This window comes from Bidens hawaiensis, unplaced genomic scaffold, assembly GCF_021521415.1.
Source record: "Bidens hawaiensis isolate Kalapana, Puna unplaced genomic scaffold, B.hawaiensis_p1.1 tig00006365_1, whole genome shotgun sequence".
Classification (NCBI taxonomy): Eukaryota; Viridiplantae; Streptophyta; class Magnoliopsida; order Asterales; family Asteraceae; genus Bidens; species Bidens hawaiensis.
The window spans coordinates 668882-686211 of record NW_027491425.1 but is presented as its reverse complement, the minus strand read 5'-3'; the positions used below and the strand labels follow the sequence as shown (position 1 = coordinate 686211).

Genomic DNA, 17330 nt, shown 5'->3' with positions numbered 1-17330 from the left:
GTTATAGGAAGCTTGGAAACCAGGTGGCCCACCAGCCTGACGCTAATTCGAGTTACCTTGCCCTTGATTCCGGTTCTGATTCTTGTAGCTGTTCCAGTTCTGATTGTTGTTGTTGTAAGCATTAGGGAACCTGTTTTGACCAGCCACAAAATCAACATCTTGATTATTCATCAACGGACAATCCAGCGTACCATGACCACCTCTACACATCTCACACTTATCCACCTTAGCCTTTAACTCTTTTATCTCTCGGGTGAGATTCTCCAAAGCAGCAGCCATACCAGTGTCCAGATTAGCCTAGCGCACACCTCGAGCAGATGAGGGTGTACTGGTGATGGGATAGGAATTCCCGCCTCGTGGCTTCTTCGCGTACTCAGACTGCGCGAAACTTTTAAACAGCTCGTTACACTCGGTCACATTCTTCTTATCCATCAAATTTCCCCCAGCAGCTGTGTCAAACCTCGCCTGAGCCTCATAAGTAAGCCCGTTGTAAAACTTTTCAACAAGGACCCAAGGGGTGAGACCATGTTGTGAACAACGGGAAAGAAGATTCTGAAAACGCTCCCAAGCTTGGTAATATGCCTCATTCGGCTCCATGTGAAAGGAGTGGATCTGATCACGGAGGAGAGAGGCCTTAGCAGGTGGAAAGTACTTCTTGATTAATGCATTGCGAAGCGCCTCCCATGTGGTAAATGCTCCAGCAGGTTGCGAATCAAGCCAAGTGGCGGCACGACCCGAAAGTGTAAACGGGAACGAGTGAAGGAAGGTCGCATCCTCATTAGCACCTTGCAAATTGAACATTTTGAACACACGAGTCAGACGGTGGATGTGTACCGGTGCATCTTCATCTTCACGGCCATGGAATTGGTGGTGTTGGGTAATGTTGTTCATGACATAGGATGGGATCTTCCACGAGTTAGGGTTATTAATGTCGGGAGCGACAATGGGTGAGTGATCTCCATGGAACCCTTCAAAAGCTTGTTGGTACACGGTGCGGTTATTCTCGGCCATTGGAACGGGTCTAGGACTTGGTGGTGGTGAATTGGCGGGTGAATTTGTGGGAGATGACTTTGGTGAAGTATCTATGGTGATCGGTTACTTTTCAGACGAACTTGCCTCGAACTTCAACGGAGTGGGTCCAAAACAATTCAACGGCGGTCCTTGCGAACGAAGATGTGGCATATACCTACAAAAACGCACAAGACCGAGTAATTAGTTTCTAATAAAACGAGATAATAAAAACAAACTAATAATTAAAAACATACTAGACTTAATTAGACTCCTACGACTCAAACAAAAACGTAAACAAGTAGCACGTATGTAGCAAGTAGGTCCAATCAAAGCTAATAACGCAATTGAATGAGAGATCCCCAGAAACGGCACCAAAAACTTAATGTGCTTGAAGTAGTTTAATATTTATTAATTAAATTAACTAAAAATAAACACTAAGTAATACTCTAGACCCTCTAAAACTCGACTAAACTACTAATCGACAAGTGAATCGATCGACTCTAGTTAAGCTAAGTAAGTCCGGATATCGAACCCACGAGACTCTTTAAATTACGTTTATTAGCTAATTAGACTCGACTACAAAACACGACTTATTAATTATATTTGTTTGGGGGTGTAACATCTCGGATTTTTTTGAAACTGTATTCGTTGCGTATAACCCGACCCGGAAATATTTTGGATCACTATTATTAATCAAAAACCAAATAATTATAAATATTTAAGTTTCTAATAATTCACTTGAAGCCCTTGTACTTTAAATAGTGTTTAAATCTTATTTATATTATCAAAAGTTCATAAAAATGCTCAAAGACCAAAATATAGAGACTAAATATGACAACGTGTGAAACATATCCCCCATACCCTCCGGAGCGCTACGCGAAAGCTAGCCTACCTGTTGGCCGCGCAGCGCGGTGGCCCCACTGCACCCAATCTTGGTTCGTCTTCGTTCATTAACTCATTTAAGGTATAAAATCGTTTATTTTAGGCATATTAGAGAGAATTAAGGACCAAGTAATCATAATATAACTAAAATACAACTCTTAATTTGTTTTCCCTTGTCCAAGATCAGATCTTTATGAATCTTTTGGTGATTCTTTCCTTCAAACGTATTTACTTGCTTAAACGGGCCAAAAAGCCTTTAATTAGTTCGTTTTATGTTTTCCTATATAAACAAGACATAACCATCAGCTGTAAACTTTAATCAAACCCTAAAGATCATACCCCAGCCGTCCTACCTTCTGCTCAGCTCGTAAACCCTTCGGTTTTTGCATATTCGTTAAAGATTCAAGACTTGTTCGTTGACTTAGCTTGCTTTAGGATCTTTGACTTCCTTTTCTCATCAATCCTTTCACTTTCCGGGTAAGTTGTAAACTGTAAAATCATTCATACATATTCCCTAGTCAATAACCTTCAATCAATTTCCGTTATTGAAGGGTGTTGACTGGTCAATTCGCTTAAAACCCGCTAAAGGGCAAAACAGTCAACAAGTTTGACTTTACTTTTTCTCATGCTTTTGGTTGGATTCAACGTTCGGTCCAGAAGACTTTTATTTTCAAAACATAATTTTAATTCTACTGCCCAAAACCCGACTTCTGAATCGCTGTTCGGATTCTGGTCAGTACCAGCTCGCTTAAATCTTAAATACAACATAACTAGAGTTCTACTCATCCGTTTGGATTGATTCCAGCGGCATTAAGTTTGTTTTTATTTATAGTTTCATATCACAAAGTTTCAGGTTCTAATTCGTTATCTCATTTGACGCGTTATTGGACGACTCGCTTAAACCTTACTCGTTTATCGTATTTATTAATCACTTGCCTTCCATCTAAGGTGAGTTTTATCATTCCCCTATTTTACTCAATTTTCATAAACGTTTTGGGGATATATGCATATATAATACTATACACACATACATACATACATATATATATATATATATACATACATATCAAAAATAGCAAACGTGTAATTGTGTGTGATTAATCACATCTATTTGTTATGTGCTTATGTGTTATTGTATTCATCCGTTTGACATATCCCCTTGGAGAGGGTTCTCATTCTATTGACCACCGTCAGATTCGCTTGGCAACGGCCTTATTCTTATGTGCTCATGGTTGATTTACCGGCGCCCGATTCGCTTGGCAATGGTTTAATCGACAACTTACTTGCTTATGGTTTGATTTCATTACCGCATTTATTACGTTTTGCTTATTTATCATATTAACATTATTTTGGTGTCAAAACTTGGTGGTAAACTCACTCAACATGTTTGTTGACAAAACTCCATTTTCTACGCATATCCAGGTTGCTTGTATTGAAGATTGAAGTTGGACAAGTAGACAAGACCTTAGGATATAATCAAGATAATCGTAATATGAACTCATATTTGTGTATTTGAATTGTTTTGTATAATTGGATAATGTGTGTAATATTTGTAAATAATTAATTAGATATTGTCACATTTTATATATGATAGTATCTTCGAGCTATGAGCAATCGGATCACGCCCCGGCATGTCCGCCTTAGGTTGGGGTGTGACAAATTGGTATCAGAGCCGAAGGTTATAAGATAGGTCGTTAGAAATGGTCCTAGACATATGTTAGGAACCCTATACGTGCTTATCTAAACTGCCTTATGTGCTAATTAATAAATTGTTTACAGCTTGCTTAGATTAATTATTTAAATTGTATTTATCTTGTTTATTTGTTGCACACACACACAAATTCTGAGGCTATGCCTCAACTTTCAAAATATTTTTAAATCCTCTTAATTTTAGTAGATTACCTTTTATTGTGAAAAATTCCTTAAGAAATCCTGTGTTTTGTTTTTTCTCCTTCACCTTGAAGCATGGGGGTATGACGAATGTCGTACAACCATAACTTCAAGTGGTACCCGTAATCGGCTAAACGATTGCGTGGTAAACATAACCGGCTAAACAGTTATACTTCTAAATTATGTTTTTAAATTATTTTAAATGTTTAGTTGGGTGAAAAATCCATGGAAATCCAAGGGCACTCCAACTATTCATTTCTTAAAAATTTTCGATTTGATTTTTAGTTGGAACGTATCGTCCGGGTGATTCTCGAGATACACCAACTACTTAATATTTGATTCGTTGATTCGATATTTAGTTGAGTCGGTTAAATGCCATATAACTCTCATAGTCTGAACACTCCATTGATTTGATAATTCGTTAATTAGTTGGGTCAGTTAAACGCCATGTACACGCTCATGGGATGAACAACTCAATTATTTATTATTCGTTATTTGAATTGGGCCAACAAATTGCCATGGAACGCTCATGGGAGGCCAATTCACAAACTTTATGTTGTTTTATTTAATTGGGTCATTCAAATTGCCATGGAAAGCTCATGGGAGGTCAACTCGTTTGATACACTTAGTTATTTTATTTTTGAAAAATTTTATAAAACATTATTTACTTAAATGCTTCCAACTCATATATATTATTTTTATTCTTGACTCGTCCTCGAGTCTTCACTAATATTAATACATATACATACGCATCCCCATTATTTCATATCAACTCATTCCTACAACTTACCCATCATTTCATTAAGATTTTATCATTGGTCCTCGTAGAATATCTTCCCTAGAAATCATCGTAATCAACGTCATTCACCTGCTTCTCGTGATTTCCATTCGACTTGTTGTTTTTGTTCCTTTGTCGCCCTCTTTTCACCGGAATTCAAAACCCAAAACCTAAAATATAAAAATATATTAGTAGTATACAAATCTTACGAGAAACCGAACATAAACTAATAAAATATTAAATAAAATGTACACAGGAATTAAGTATATTAAACGTTATATCACATGGATAGTTTTTGTTGTAAGATAATAGTAAAAGAAAGGTTGTTTATTGATTAAGGTTGTCATATAATATATGGAGATCATGACAAAAGCCTAGAACCCTAAGGTGGGCCCGTGGGCTCACACTAGTAACGTCTATAATAATATTATCGTTCAATACTCCTTCGTAATCGAAGCATGTGGAAACTGTAAGCTCAGACTGATAATGAGTGGCTAGAAGACCAAAGTCATATAATTGAAAAAAAAAACACTTAGAACCCTAAGGTGGGCCCATGGGCTCACACTAGTAACGTCTAATAATAATAATAATAATATCGTCCAATACTTGTTTATACCAGTGTTAACTGTTTTGGCTCATAAGTTTGAGAAATTACATATTTAATCGTTGTTGTTCACTCAAACACAATATAGATATACCACATTCTTAAATTTGTATTATAAAACTATCATATCCCGATATATTCAATTAGAACGGCGGAAACTAGAATTGTGTATGGTTTTTAAGATCACGAGAAATCATGAAAATATATCTTTTTTGAAGGTAGTCGGTATACGATACAGTAGCAAAATGATAAAAAAAATGGAAGTTATTTCTACCGGTAACTTCATCGCTAGATTAGCGAGGATGCTGGCATTGATCTAATTTGTAGTGGATCTCATTAAACGTCAGTGCCATGATTTAGTAGTGCCTCTTCTTGGTGAAGATTATAAAGCACTGACTAGACCTGTTTTCTCTGCAAAAAAAGTAAGCAAATTAACATAAAGAAAGAAAACACCATGTGAGAAACTAAAAAGCATTAGTGTTATTATGTTCTGCTTGCATATGTCATTTTTTTGCAGAAAACTAATGGCTTCTATTTTCAGTTGACCAACTTTTACTTCAATGCCTATACATTTATGACTTCGCTGCTACTCTGCAAGATATTCAATACATATGGCTTATGAGCAGTAAGTGTAGTTAATAAAATGAAGACATGTGATTGTATTTGTTGGAAAACTTATAAGCAAACACGCGATTTTCTGTTAGAATACTCCTATTGATGATCTTATATATTGAAGTTAAATGTTCTCGATCATTAATCATATAATTAACGTCGTTCATACTTTACCCTAGAGTACGAGGTGACTATCAATTTTACTAACGTAAGTTCACATATTCTATATACTAGTTGTTCCTCAGCAAGCACTTGTGTGGATATTATACCATGCAGTTTTAACTATGAGCCTAAATGTATTATCCTAAATTAATCATACAAACTATATATTGTGCAATTAAACATAAACTTGTTAACACACAAATAAAGTGACACGACAACAAGTCTACGCTTCGACACATGGAGACCCTAAACCTCCTTGTAAGTTGTGGGTTTCATCTGTACATATCTAATATAAACTCGTTAAGCCTTCGATGTGATATGATTACTAACGTGGTGTCATACTTCGACTCTTCTGATTTTGAGACTCCATTTGGTTATGTTAGTTTTAGCTTCTTTTATCGTCAAAGTTCATGTTCAGTTCTGAATCAAAATCATTTAATATCTATGGATTTCATTTGTCACCTAATTGCGGGTCAACAAGCACATTATGGAAAATTGAAAATTGATAAATTCAATTATTCTGACCACGACTACTTTACTGGATCAAACATGAAAACTTTTCAATTAACTAAAAGGTCAACATAAATCACTTAGGCTGAGGGGTGTGGGGGGCTTTAATGGGGGCTCCAACCAATAATATTATGACGTGTGGCAGAGAGAGAAACTGGATAAGGGGGGTGTTGGAGCCCCCGTTGGAGCCCCTGGCCCTGGTGTGGGGGGCTTTAATGGGGCATAATTATATAGGAAAAAAAATTTTTTTTAATTAAATAAGAGCCCAACGGCTCTTTGTATAAAACCAAGAACACTTTACTCTCTCTTCTCCCGCTAAGGCTGAGGGGTGTGGGGGGCTCTAATGGGGGCTTTAGTGGGGGCTCCAGCCAATAATATTATGACGTGTGGCAGAGAGAGAAACTGGATAAGGGGGGTGTTGGAGCCCCCGTTGGAGCCCCAGGCCCTGGTGTGGAGGGGCTCCAGCGAATTTTTTTTTTATTTTTTTATAAATATATTCATGCAACGTAATATTAAAAAAACTCATAAATTATTAAAAAAAACACACATTAATAAAAAAAACACATTAATATCTAAAAATAAAATAAAAATTAAAGTACTAAAAAAACATTATTCTTATTCTTCGGCTTGGTCTTCTTCGATCAACCTCTTTCGGATACGTTCCTTTTGCTTTTCCATTAGCATTTGATCGACCGGATTTAGGTTACTGAAGTCTCTAGTAAGGAAGTCCAAATCTCTCATTCGACTTTTTTCCTTTTTGTCATTAGAGACCACCTCCATGGTTTTGTTGAATTTATTGAGGGATACAACAAGATTGGCGATGTTTACGGCTTCCCCCTCAGCCGGTTTTTTCCCCTTGGCGTCCCTTCCCAATGGCCGCCTCCTCGGCGGTTAAGACGTTTCCTCCTCCGCAATGTTTAGGTCGAATCCAACGCGGCAATCCGACCCGATTGAAGTGTTATACGCTCCAGACGAACTAGTTTTAGTCCGTTTCGGCCGTACTTCCGCATCAACGTCCGGCGCCACCAGCTCAACCCACTTGGAACACCTTTTCAACCTCTCCCACAACTTTAAATCGTCCCACGTCTTCACCATCCCATACATCCGCAAACACTCCTGCTTCCACTCTTCGACCGTGAAATTGTAAACCGCCAAATCATCACTGCCACTTGGTCTCATACAACCGCTGTTCCTGTTGAAAAGATTAGTAAACAAGCCAATAAATTTTCTGATTTCGGACCACCGACCCGAAATCATATCGGCGTTCCGCTCTATACTCCCAACGAGCGTATAGAACGTCTCCCTAACCTTTGTCCAAAAAATCTTGCTCTTTTGGTAGTCGGCTGCAAAATGAATAAATAAATTAGATTTCCATTTAACTTTTTTATTTAACTTTTTTATTAAAAATCATTTTTAAAAACGTAAAAACAATTACCGCAACGCCGATCCTCAGAAATGACTATCCAAGCCCGACACAAGGCTTCCTTCTCATCCGATGACCACGGAGTGGTTTTCCGTTTCGTCCTCGGAGTCGAAGCCGGTCCCGACCCGTCCGTTGCAAGTTGTTTTTTCCGGTGGACGCGTCTTTTTGGTCCCGTAACTTCACCGTGTGATTCTTGTGTCTCCGGAACAACAAAGTTAGGAGACGGTTGTGTGTTGGATGGTTGAAAGCCGGATGATTCTTGCGGCTCCGAATAAAACATCGGTTGGTGCGGTGACGACCATAAATCGTCGTCAATATAATCTGAATCTAGGTTTGGGTACCAATTTCCAGCCATTTTTTTAAAAAAAAGTTGGGAAGATGGGTTGATTTTGGGTTTTATTTTGAAGTTGTGGTGATTGATATGGGTTAAATGGGGTATTTTATAGATGAAAAAATATTTTTTTTTAATTAAATAAGAGCCCAACGGCTCTTTGTATATGTCCAACGGCTCTTTGCACACTCCCCTATGCCACTTTACTCTCTCTTCTGCCGCTATTCCACTCACGCCTGCATGATTTTTCGTGCTCGCGCGCCGCTAGCGCCCCGGTGGTGTGGTGTTAGCGCCTGGGGGCGCGAGCGGAGGGGCTCTAGCGCCCCCGTTGAAGCCCCACACACCTCAGCCTTATTACTTCCATTCAAAAAAAGAGAAAAAAAGGGTACTTATTGCTTCATATGTTCTAAGCACTCAAATAATGAATAGTTAAATACCTAATTTTTTAATGAAATTTAATCAAAATAAATATATAAATTAAATTAAGTAAAATTTGTATTTTCCTATCTATATACTCTCTAATAATAAAAAGCTATAAGTTTGGTCAATTGTCACTCCTACGTTAAATCTCTATCACTTTTAATAAATTTATAACAATATATAATAATATTTACTATTTCTAAAATTTATATTTTAAAAATTATTAATTTAATATTTTTTTTCAAATATTTGAAATTTATAATGATCTATTATTTTATTAAAAAACGTTATTCAAGATTCAAAAGATAATAATGTATTGTTTATTTCAAAATTGTTGTAAAACCTGTTGTACAGTTTTATGAATTACCCGTATACATGCGTGTCTCAAACTAGTAAAACATAAACAAGTAAAATCAGGGATTAGTTTAAAATGAAAAAAAAGTTAAAACAAATGGTCTAACTTCATTAAATGCTTGGTCAAGGGTTAAGGATCGTCTTTATAAACATACTAGATTTTATCCCCCGTATTACGGAGATTATTTTACATTATTCGTTTTTAATATTTATATATGTATATTTAGATTTTAATTTTATTTATTGTAACAAAAGTTAATAATTAATATACTTGACGTTTGATGATAAAATGGGTTCACAAATAAATAATATCTTATAATCCGGTTTAAAAGCTATCTGGGTTTAGTGATACCCATTGCCCGTTTATTTACCCGTTTATTTTCTTTATTATAAAATTGTTTCTTAATTATAAATAATATCTTTTATTTTAAATAAAATAGGATATTAATTTTTAATATATCCCTATTTTATATGATTTTCATATCAAATATTTTATGAAATTAATTTTCAATATAATGAGATGTTATAACCTGTTTAAGAGCTATCTGGGTTTGGTGAGACATTTACCCGTGAATTCAGGTCATATGCGTGAGAAACCTTCATTTACAAATAAAGCAATCTGATGGATTGAGAGAATAGTTGTTTTACATTTTTCGTTTTTTAATATTTACTTTTTAGATTTTAATTTTCTTTATTATAGGAAAATTAATAATATACTTAAGGTTTGATGATGAAAGGGTTTCATAAATAAATGATATATTATAACCCGTTTAAAAGCTATCTGGATTATGTGACCCATGGCCCGCTTAAGTTTTTTACTATAAAATTGTTTATTAATTATAAATAATATCTTTTTCTTTTTAAATTGGATATTAAATTTTAGTATATCCCTATTTTATAGGATTTCATATGATTTATTTTTAATTTAATGAGATGTTATAACCTATTTAAGAGCTATCTGGTTTTGCTAAGACCCATACCCATGAATTTGGGTTAAATCAATGAGAGACCTCCATTTAAAAATAAAGCAATCTGATGGCTTCCATAAAAGGGAGAGCGACCACATCGCGACACATAGGATTTTAGTGGTTTCGTTTATATATATATCATAGATATCTTTTTTTTAAATAAAATAGGATATTAATTTTTAGTATGTCCCTATTTATAGGATTTTCATATCAAATATTTTATGAGAATACTTTTTAATATAATGAGATATTATAACCCGTTTAAGAGCTATCTGGGTTTGGCGAGACCTTTACCCATGAATTCGGGTCAAATGCGTGAGAAACCTTCATTTATAAATAAAACAATCTAATGGCTTGAGAGAATGGTTGTTTTACATTTTTCGTTTTTTAATATTTATTTTTTTGATTTTAATTTTCTTTATTGTAAGAAAGTTAATAATAAACTTAGGGTTTGATGATGAAAAAGTTTCATAAATAAATGATATGTTATAACCCGTTTAAAAACTATCTGGATTTGGTGACCCATGACCCGCTTATGTTTTATACTATAAAATTGTTTATTAATTATAAATAATATCTTTTTCTTTTTAAATTGGATATTAAATTTTAGTATATCCCTATTTTGTAGGATTTTTATATCAAATAATTGGTAAAATTAATTTTTAATTTAATGAGATGTTATAACCCGTTTAAGAGCTATCTGGTTTTGGTAAGACCCATACCCATGAATTTGGGTTAAATCAATGAGAGGCCTCTATTTAAAAATCAAGCAATCTGGTGGCTTCCATAAAAAGGGGGAGCGACCACATCGCGACACGTAGGATTTTAGGGGTTTCGTTTATATATATTATAGATACTTAAAGGTGGACTAAGGTAAACGAGGTGGACTATAGGCTATATATTATAGATACTTAAAGGTGGACTAAGGTAAACGAGGTGGACTATAGGCTAAAGAGCATTCCTAACTCATTCTCCATTCCTATCTTTGTCCTTAAAAATTAAGAAGTAACCTCTGAATCATTTGAGATGTCTTTGAAACTTAATCATTAAGAGGCTTAGTGAACCATTAATTTTTTTTTTTATGAACCAAACATAATATTCCCCTAACCGATTCAGAGGTAGCCTCATAATAAAATAAATCATTAAAAGACTACCAAACAACCCCTAAGAAAATTACATAAATACATAATAGATTCCTCATCTCAGCCATATAACTTAACTAAAAATCATTATTTCTTAATTTATCACTCATCATCTGAAAACTAGCAACATCTGATTCCCTTTATACTATATAAATTTTCTTTTTTTTTCTTGAACTTATAATCTTAAATACTAACTATTTTATCTTGTTATTTTTTCTTTTAAAATTGATTTCCATTTAACTTTTATGAAACAGGTCCGGATCCACCTAATAAAATGACCGTTTTGGTTCGGGTTAGGACTACCATGACCAAGCAAACAAGTTCTTTTAGCCTGAAACATGATTTTGTACTATTTGTTGTATACAAACATAACTTAAAAGATCAGATTCAACTTAAAAACCAAGGGGCTTTAGCCTAAGGCTTTGCCTTTTTCATGAGATGAACATTAAGTCTAGTGGTTATAAAACAAAACGTACGTGTAATTTGATAATAGAGTAGGTGAGTTAAATTACCGTTTAAAAAAAAGTTCAACATAAAAACTAGGACACAGTCAAAACTTTTAACCCGTCTTTGTATTGTTTTGAACTTTTAGTTGAAGTGCATGCAAATAATTATATATTTATATAGTTGATAATAATAAATATATATCCTTAATCCTGATGAACATTATCCACAAATAATATTTGTATAAGTACAGTTAAATGTTTTTTTTAACTAAAAATGATCAACGAATAAGTAACCCGATTACAAGTTGTGTTGTCATCCTCGAACTGGTTGTGTACATTGCTTGCATATTTACAATTCAAATTCGTGTTAGTGTTATTTTACGTATTTACCAACCAATCTCAAAATCAATTGCCGATTGTGCATTGCAATAAACTTATGTCATATACCAACCACCAATTTTTCGTAGATTGACACCATACTTACCATATCTAGCTAAGGTTAATATGATCCTTAATCTTTTTATCTTTGATCAATACATCGATACCGATCTATCACTCTTGGTATATGCATACGAAACATGCCTCTGTTATGACTTATGAGTTATGATGATGTGGTTTGTTAATGATTCATCGATGAAGCTTCAGATGGTTATCCACATAAATGCCATCATACTCAGTGAGTGAATGTAGCTTAGAGTTATTACTGTATGAAAATCTTTTTTGAAATTGGTTCATAACCAAAATTCTTTCAATTATATATATATGATACTGAGAATCAAATTTCCAATAGATGGACTGTTCTCGGGTATGTTTTTACACTTGCGTTATTATTATTATTTATTAAGTTCGTTTTTTTTGAAAAAAAAAATCATTTTCTAATATAAATAAAAAACAATTTATGTACACATGTATATATATATATAAGCATAGATCATCATCATCATCATCATCGTACTCAGTATATCCCACCAATAGCAAAGCTATGGTAGGGTCTGAGGAGGGTAAGATGTAGGCAGCCTTACCTCTACCCCATAGGGATAGAGAGGCTGCTTCCGGTGAGACCCCCGGCTCGATAGTAGTTTTGCATCAAGCCTTGGACATAAGGCACATAGCACTCAATCATCGGGACACCGGCTGATCGGTGCATGTACCCTTATCTTTCAGCTATCAACGCCACTACATGATGCCTGATTAACCATCCGTCACTTTTAACGTTATTTTCACGAGATTAGTAAAATAACGTCAAAATTAGTGCAATTTCACTTTTGCCCACCCGAGGGTTCACACATATATACATCATATGTGCGCACCGCAAGCAGGGCTATATATAAGCATAGATGTAATCATTTTTTCATATACAATATGCACTTATTTGTTTTATTTATAAATTTATTATTTGGATCATTTCGTGTGTTACACTGGAGTCGCATAGGGAAACGAGTCGCCTGAAAAACCAGTCTCATAGGGGATACGAAACGCATACCAACGAATCGCATAAGAAATGAGTTGCGAGAATGGTTATCGATCAGGTCCAACAACTTGCACATTCACCAAGAGATCACTACATATATATTTGACGCTAAAAGCCCTGCATCTATACAATAAGAGGGTGTTTGGGATTGAGTTTGAAAAATGCTTATTGGTTTATTGCCTTTTTCAAAAAGCCAATAAGCAAAAAAGGTGTTTGGCAAATGTAAAAACACTTTTTATTTAAAAGCCCCTTTTGTTTTGGCTTTTTGATTGGATTGAAAAAACACTTTTTCAAAAGCCCCAATTTGGGGTTTTTCAAAAATGCTTTTGGCTTTTTGATTGGATTTTTACTAATTTACCCATCTTTTACCTTTTTTGGTCATTTTATGTAAATAAGCTAAGCCATACAATTTTTAAAAAGTGCTTATGGCTTTTCCAACCACATAAGCTAATCCAAACACTTTTTTAAAAACTCATTTTCAAAAAACCAGAAACCAATAAACACTTTTGACGAAAAGCACTTTTAGAGTTAAATAAGCAATCCCAAACACCCTCTAAGTATATAATAAAACTTTAAGGAACAAAATATTCGAGACAAATGTAAAAGTGTAAATATGATTTTTTTTATCATTGTATACCGATGGTAGAACAACCCATTATCAATTTAAAATTCAAATACATTTGATGATATAAATCGACTATATTTGTAATACATTTTTTACATAATAATATAAGGAGACTTAATTATCTTTTATCTTATTTGTATTAAATTATTCATTGTAATTTATACATTAACTTATACCGTGTAATACACATAATCTAACATTTTCAGATTTAAATGAACGAACAAGATACTGCTTTCTGTTCGCACATTTAACTTAACAAGTGTAGAATTTTGTTTATATGCGTTGATTTATTAATAAAATGATTTTATGTTAACGGTTTGTTGAACTAATAATTTCGAAGTACAAATAAAATTTTCCATCATAAAAAAAATCATTAACAACGTAAATGACAATAGCCGTTCAAAAAGTAATAAAAAAAGGAAAGAAAGAAAAGAAAACATAAATGACAATATGGTATTTCATTAAATTAACATAAAGGGATTTAATTCTTTAGAATACATTCTGTTTGTTTTTGTTAATGGAAGACAAAAAGGGGTTGGTTACAAGGTAGAAGAGATTTGTTTTCAAGTTATGGTCCCATTTTAGAGTTACTTCGATTTTCTAGTTATACCAACCATAAAAGGTTAAAAATATGAGAACTTTTAGGAATTAGTTTTCTAGATGTGAATAAGTCAGTTTATATGGAACCATTGAGGACGTTTAAATAACAATCAAAATTTATCTATTTGGATTTCTTCCTTTCTTTTTGCTTAGTCATTGGTGTTGAATAGCTAGTCAAAAATAACATTAATTAAGTGTCCTATTCATCTTAAAATAGTTAGGGTATCTAGAGTGTCAAATCATGAAAAGTATGTAGTTAGTGTCTCGTGTAACAATTCTAACATTTATGAAGGTAACTAATTTATGAAGTAGTTTTGAGTGTTAACACACTAACAATGATTAATTGAAATAGGTGAATACCTAGACAAATTTGTAAACATCAATTAAATGCAAGTTGCACACACGGTTCAAACATGTAATAGCTCTTTCATGTTATTAAATAATCACTGATTATCAATTGACAGATACAACTTATTTGAATTCTTAATCGTAGACATCAACAATCATAACACATAGGTTAATTGGTAACCAAAGGTTCATTCACAAAATGACTCAATTAAGGACAATTGCATATTTTATTAGATCAAGAACATTCAACAAACCATATGCAAACAAGTATTACTGCAATTGACAAACTAAACGTCCAGGTTAACACATCAAGAAGCATAGGTCATCAATCAACTAACAAAATATAAATCCAGTATACACATGAAAGAAACTAAAATCATACAATGCACTACACCCCGAGAATGACTCGAAGGAGATTAGCCACTCATAGTATTCCACATGTCTTCGATTCTTGGCTCAGTTGGTTGAAGGACACATAATTGGAGATGTCCAAAATCTAGAAAAGGTTGTTCCACGAAGCCCTAAAACTTATGGCTTTTATTGTGTGCTTTTTTTTTTTTGAATTTTTCGAACCAGGTCGACCTTCGGCTTATCGTACGTCAAAATTTTCGTATCACAAGCTGAAACTAACAAAGCCAAACTCCAACTTGCTGCCATACGGTGACACACACACACCATTACCGTACCATACGCTGAGTTTGGCGTATGGTGCACTAACCTCATATTTGCCCGTATTTTTCTATTTTCTCATTGTTTCGTACTCCGATCTTCCTGCGACCTCATTCCATGCTTGTACAAGTTCCTAATTATCGTTTTTAACGATCAATGATCTAAAACACATAAGCACGTATGAAGTACCATTGTTCACTACTAAAAAGTATAAAATCATACAATTAAATACTAGAATTATACCCGATCATCAGTCACCCGATTCTAACGAACATCAGGTGGATCAGTTGGCCGGTAACAACGATTATATATATGTTATTTGATTTATTCATATATGAATCATCTAAGTTAATTGCAAAAATAATATAGGTGAATTCACACATAATTTTTTGATGTTAAGACTTTCTTTTTTCTCTCTCATAATTTTATGATTGTGAACTTGGATGATGGAAGCTTCACAAGTCATCTTATAGGCTTATCTTGTGTTTTGTGTGTACCGATTAACTCATTCGCGGAGGTAATTTGGACATGTAGCATCTTGGAATTTTCTTAGAAATCGGCGTGTGACTATATAATATTGTTGGATATGTTGAAATTCTGAACGACACTTTAAAAATAAGTCAGATAAAAGAACAAAATCTTGATATTAAATGAGAGTATTTAAAAATTGTCCTTAATTGAAAGTTTCGCTTATTTGATTTCGTCATCGCAAGCAATCAATCAAGTGTAATCCATTATCATTGTACGATAAACTTTTATATAACCACTAGTTTTAGAGCCCGTGTCATATACGAGATAATTTAATTTAAAATTACAAGTAAAACAAATAATTATATAACGTATATGAAAAAAATGTATTACATACATGCTTATATCTATACTATGTGTATATAAATTGATGTTATTTATATCACAAAATGATTTTTTTAAACGAACTTAATTAAAAAAAATGCACGTGCAAAAATGTACCCGATAATGTTTCTTTCTATTGAAAACTTCATTCTCGGTGTCATATATGTATAGTTGAAAGAATTTTGGTTATGAATCAATTTCGAAATAAGACTTCTCATACGATAGTAGTTCTAGCTACTCAGCCTAAATACAAAAGGAGCATTATCTTTATTGATATATTTCTCAATTTACCACCCATCAAAGAAAAGTAGAACATTAAATTGTAACGATGGATGTTCTTCAAAAACTATGTTTTTCTGAGCTACAACATGAAAAAGATTTTGATAAGTTTCAGAGAGCTTCTCGACTTTGTCATAATGGCAACATAAAAAATAGCATGCTAACCCATTCAATCTTGTGAATATTTTGTTTCATTTGAGTATAGTTTTGCATGACATGCTTCCCATACAACGCTCTGATCACCATTGAATGAAAAGTTAATGTTGACATAAATATTTCAAATTTGATAAAAGTTAAAAGTATTGATAGGCAATATTTTCTAAATTTTAATAGTTAAAGGAAAAATAGTCAATTTTTCAAATCTCAAACCTTTTGATTATTTCAAAAAATGCCTTAAAAATAAATTTGAAACCCAAATCATATATAAAATTCTAACTTTCATACTTTTAACATTTTCAAATCAATACTTTGAACCCATAATAAATTTGACAATAAATCTATTTTGCATTCTCAAACTTTTAAAAATACTCTAAATTTTCATTTTTGACCCGCAACAAATTTTGACCTAAATGTAGTTAACTTGTATCAAACAATCTATTTACCAACTTTTGACCCATAAAATCAAATTTAAGTTTCATAACATACCTAAAACAATTTTATTTGAGAAACATAATTTGTTGTTGATTTTTTGAATTCACGAAGTATTTTGAAATATATAGTAAAATAATATGTTAATATTTATATTTATAAAAATATATAGATATTATATAAATATAGTGAAAAAGGAAAGTGAATAATTTATTGATCTATTACATATATATTAGGGTTTACTAGTTTTGTAGGGGGAAAAATTGTAAGAATTAACCAAAAGATGACAAGTATCTATATTTATTTTACTTTATTAGAATAGGTATAGGTAGATAACTGACTCACCCACAGTGTTTTGAAACCCA

At 33.3% G+C, this 17330-nt stretch overlaps 1 protein-coding gene across 1 annotated transcript; it reads right to left on the bottom strand.

Annotated features, from left to right (window-relative positions):
- Positions 1-297: 297 nt before the first annotated feature.
- LOC143632147 (uncharacterized) lies at positions 298-1011 on the bottom strand. The gene is made up of 2 exons (XM_077100725.1): positions 583-1011; positions 298-495 (listed from the first exon to the last, which is right to left on the bottom strand). The coding sequence occupies exons 1-2, from the start codon at positions 1009-1011 to the stop codon at positions 298-300; spliced, it is 627 nt and encodes a 208-aa protein (XP_076956840.1).
- Between the last annotated feature and the right edge of the window lie 16319 nt (positions 1012-17330).

Excerpts from the sequence above, each read along its gene's own strand:
- LOC143632147 (XM_077100725.1), bottom strand. The coding sequence starts at position 1,011 with ATGGCCGAGAATAACCGCACCGTGTACCAACAAGCTTTTGAAGGGTTC. Across the intron at positions 496-582 it reads TTCACATGGAGCCGAATGAG|TTTTACAACGGGCTTACTTA; the intron begins GCATATTACCAA and ends CTTGTTGAAAAG.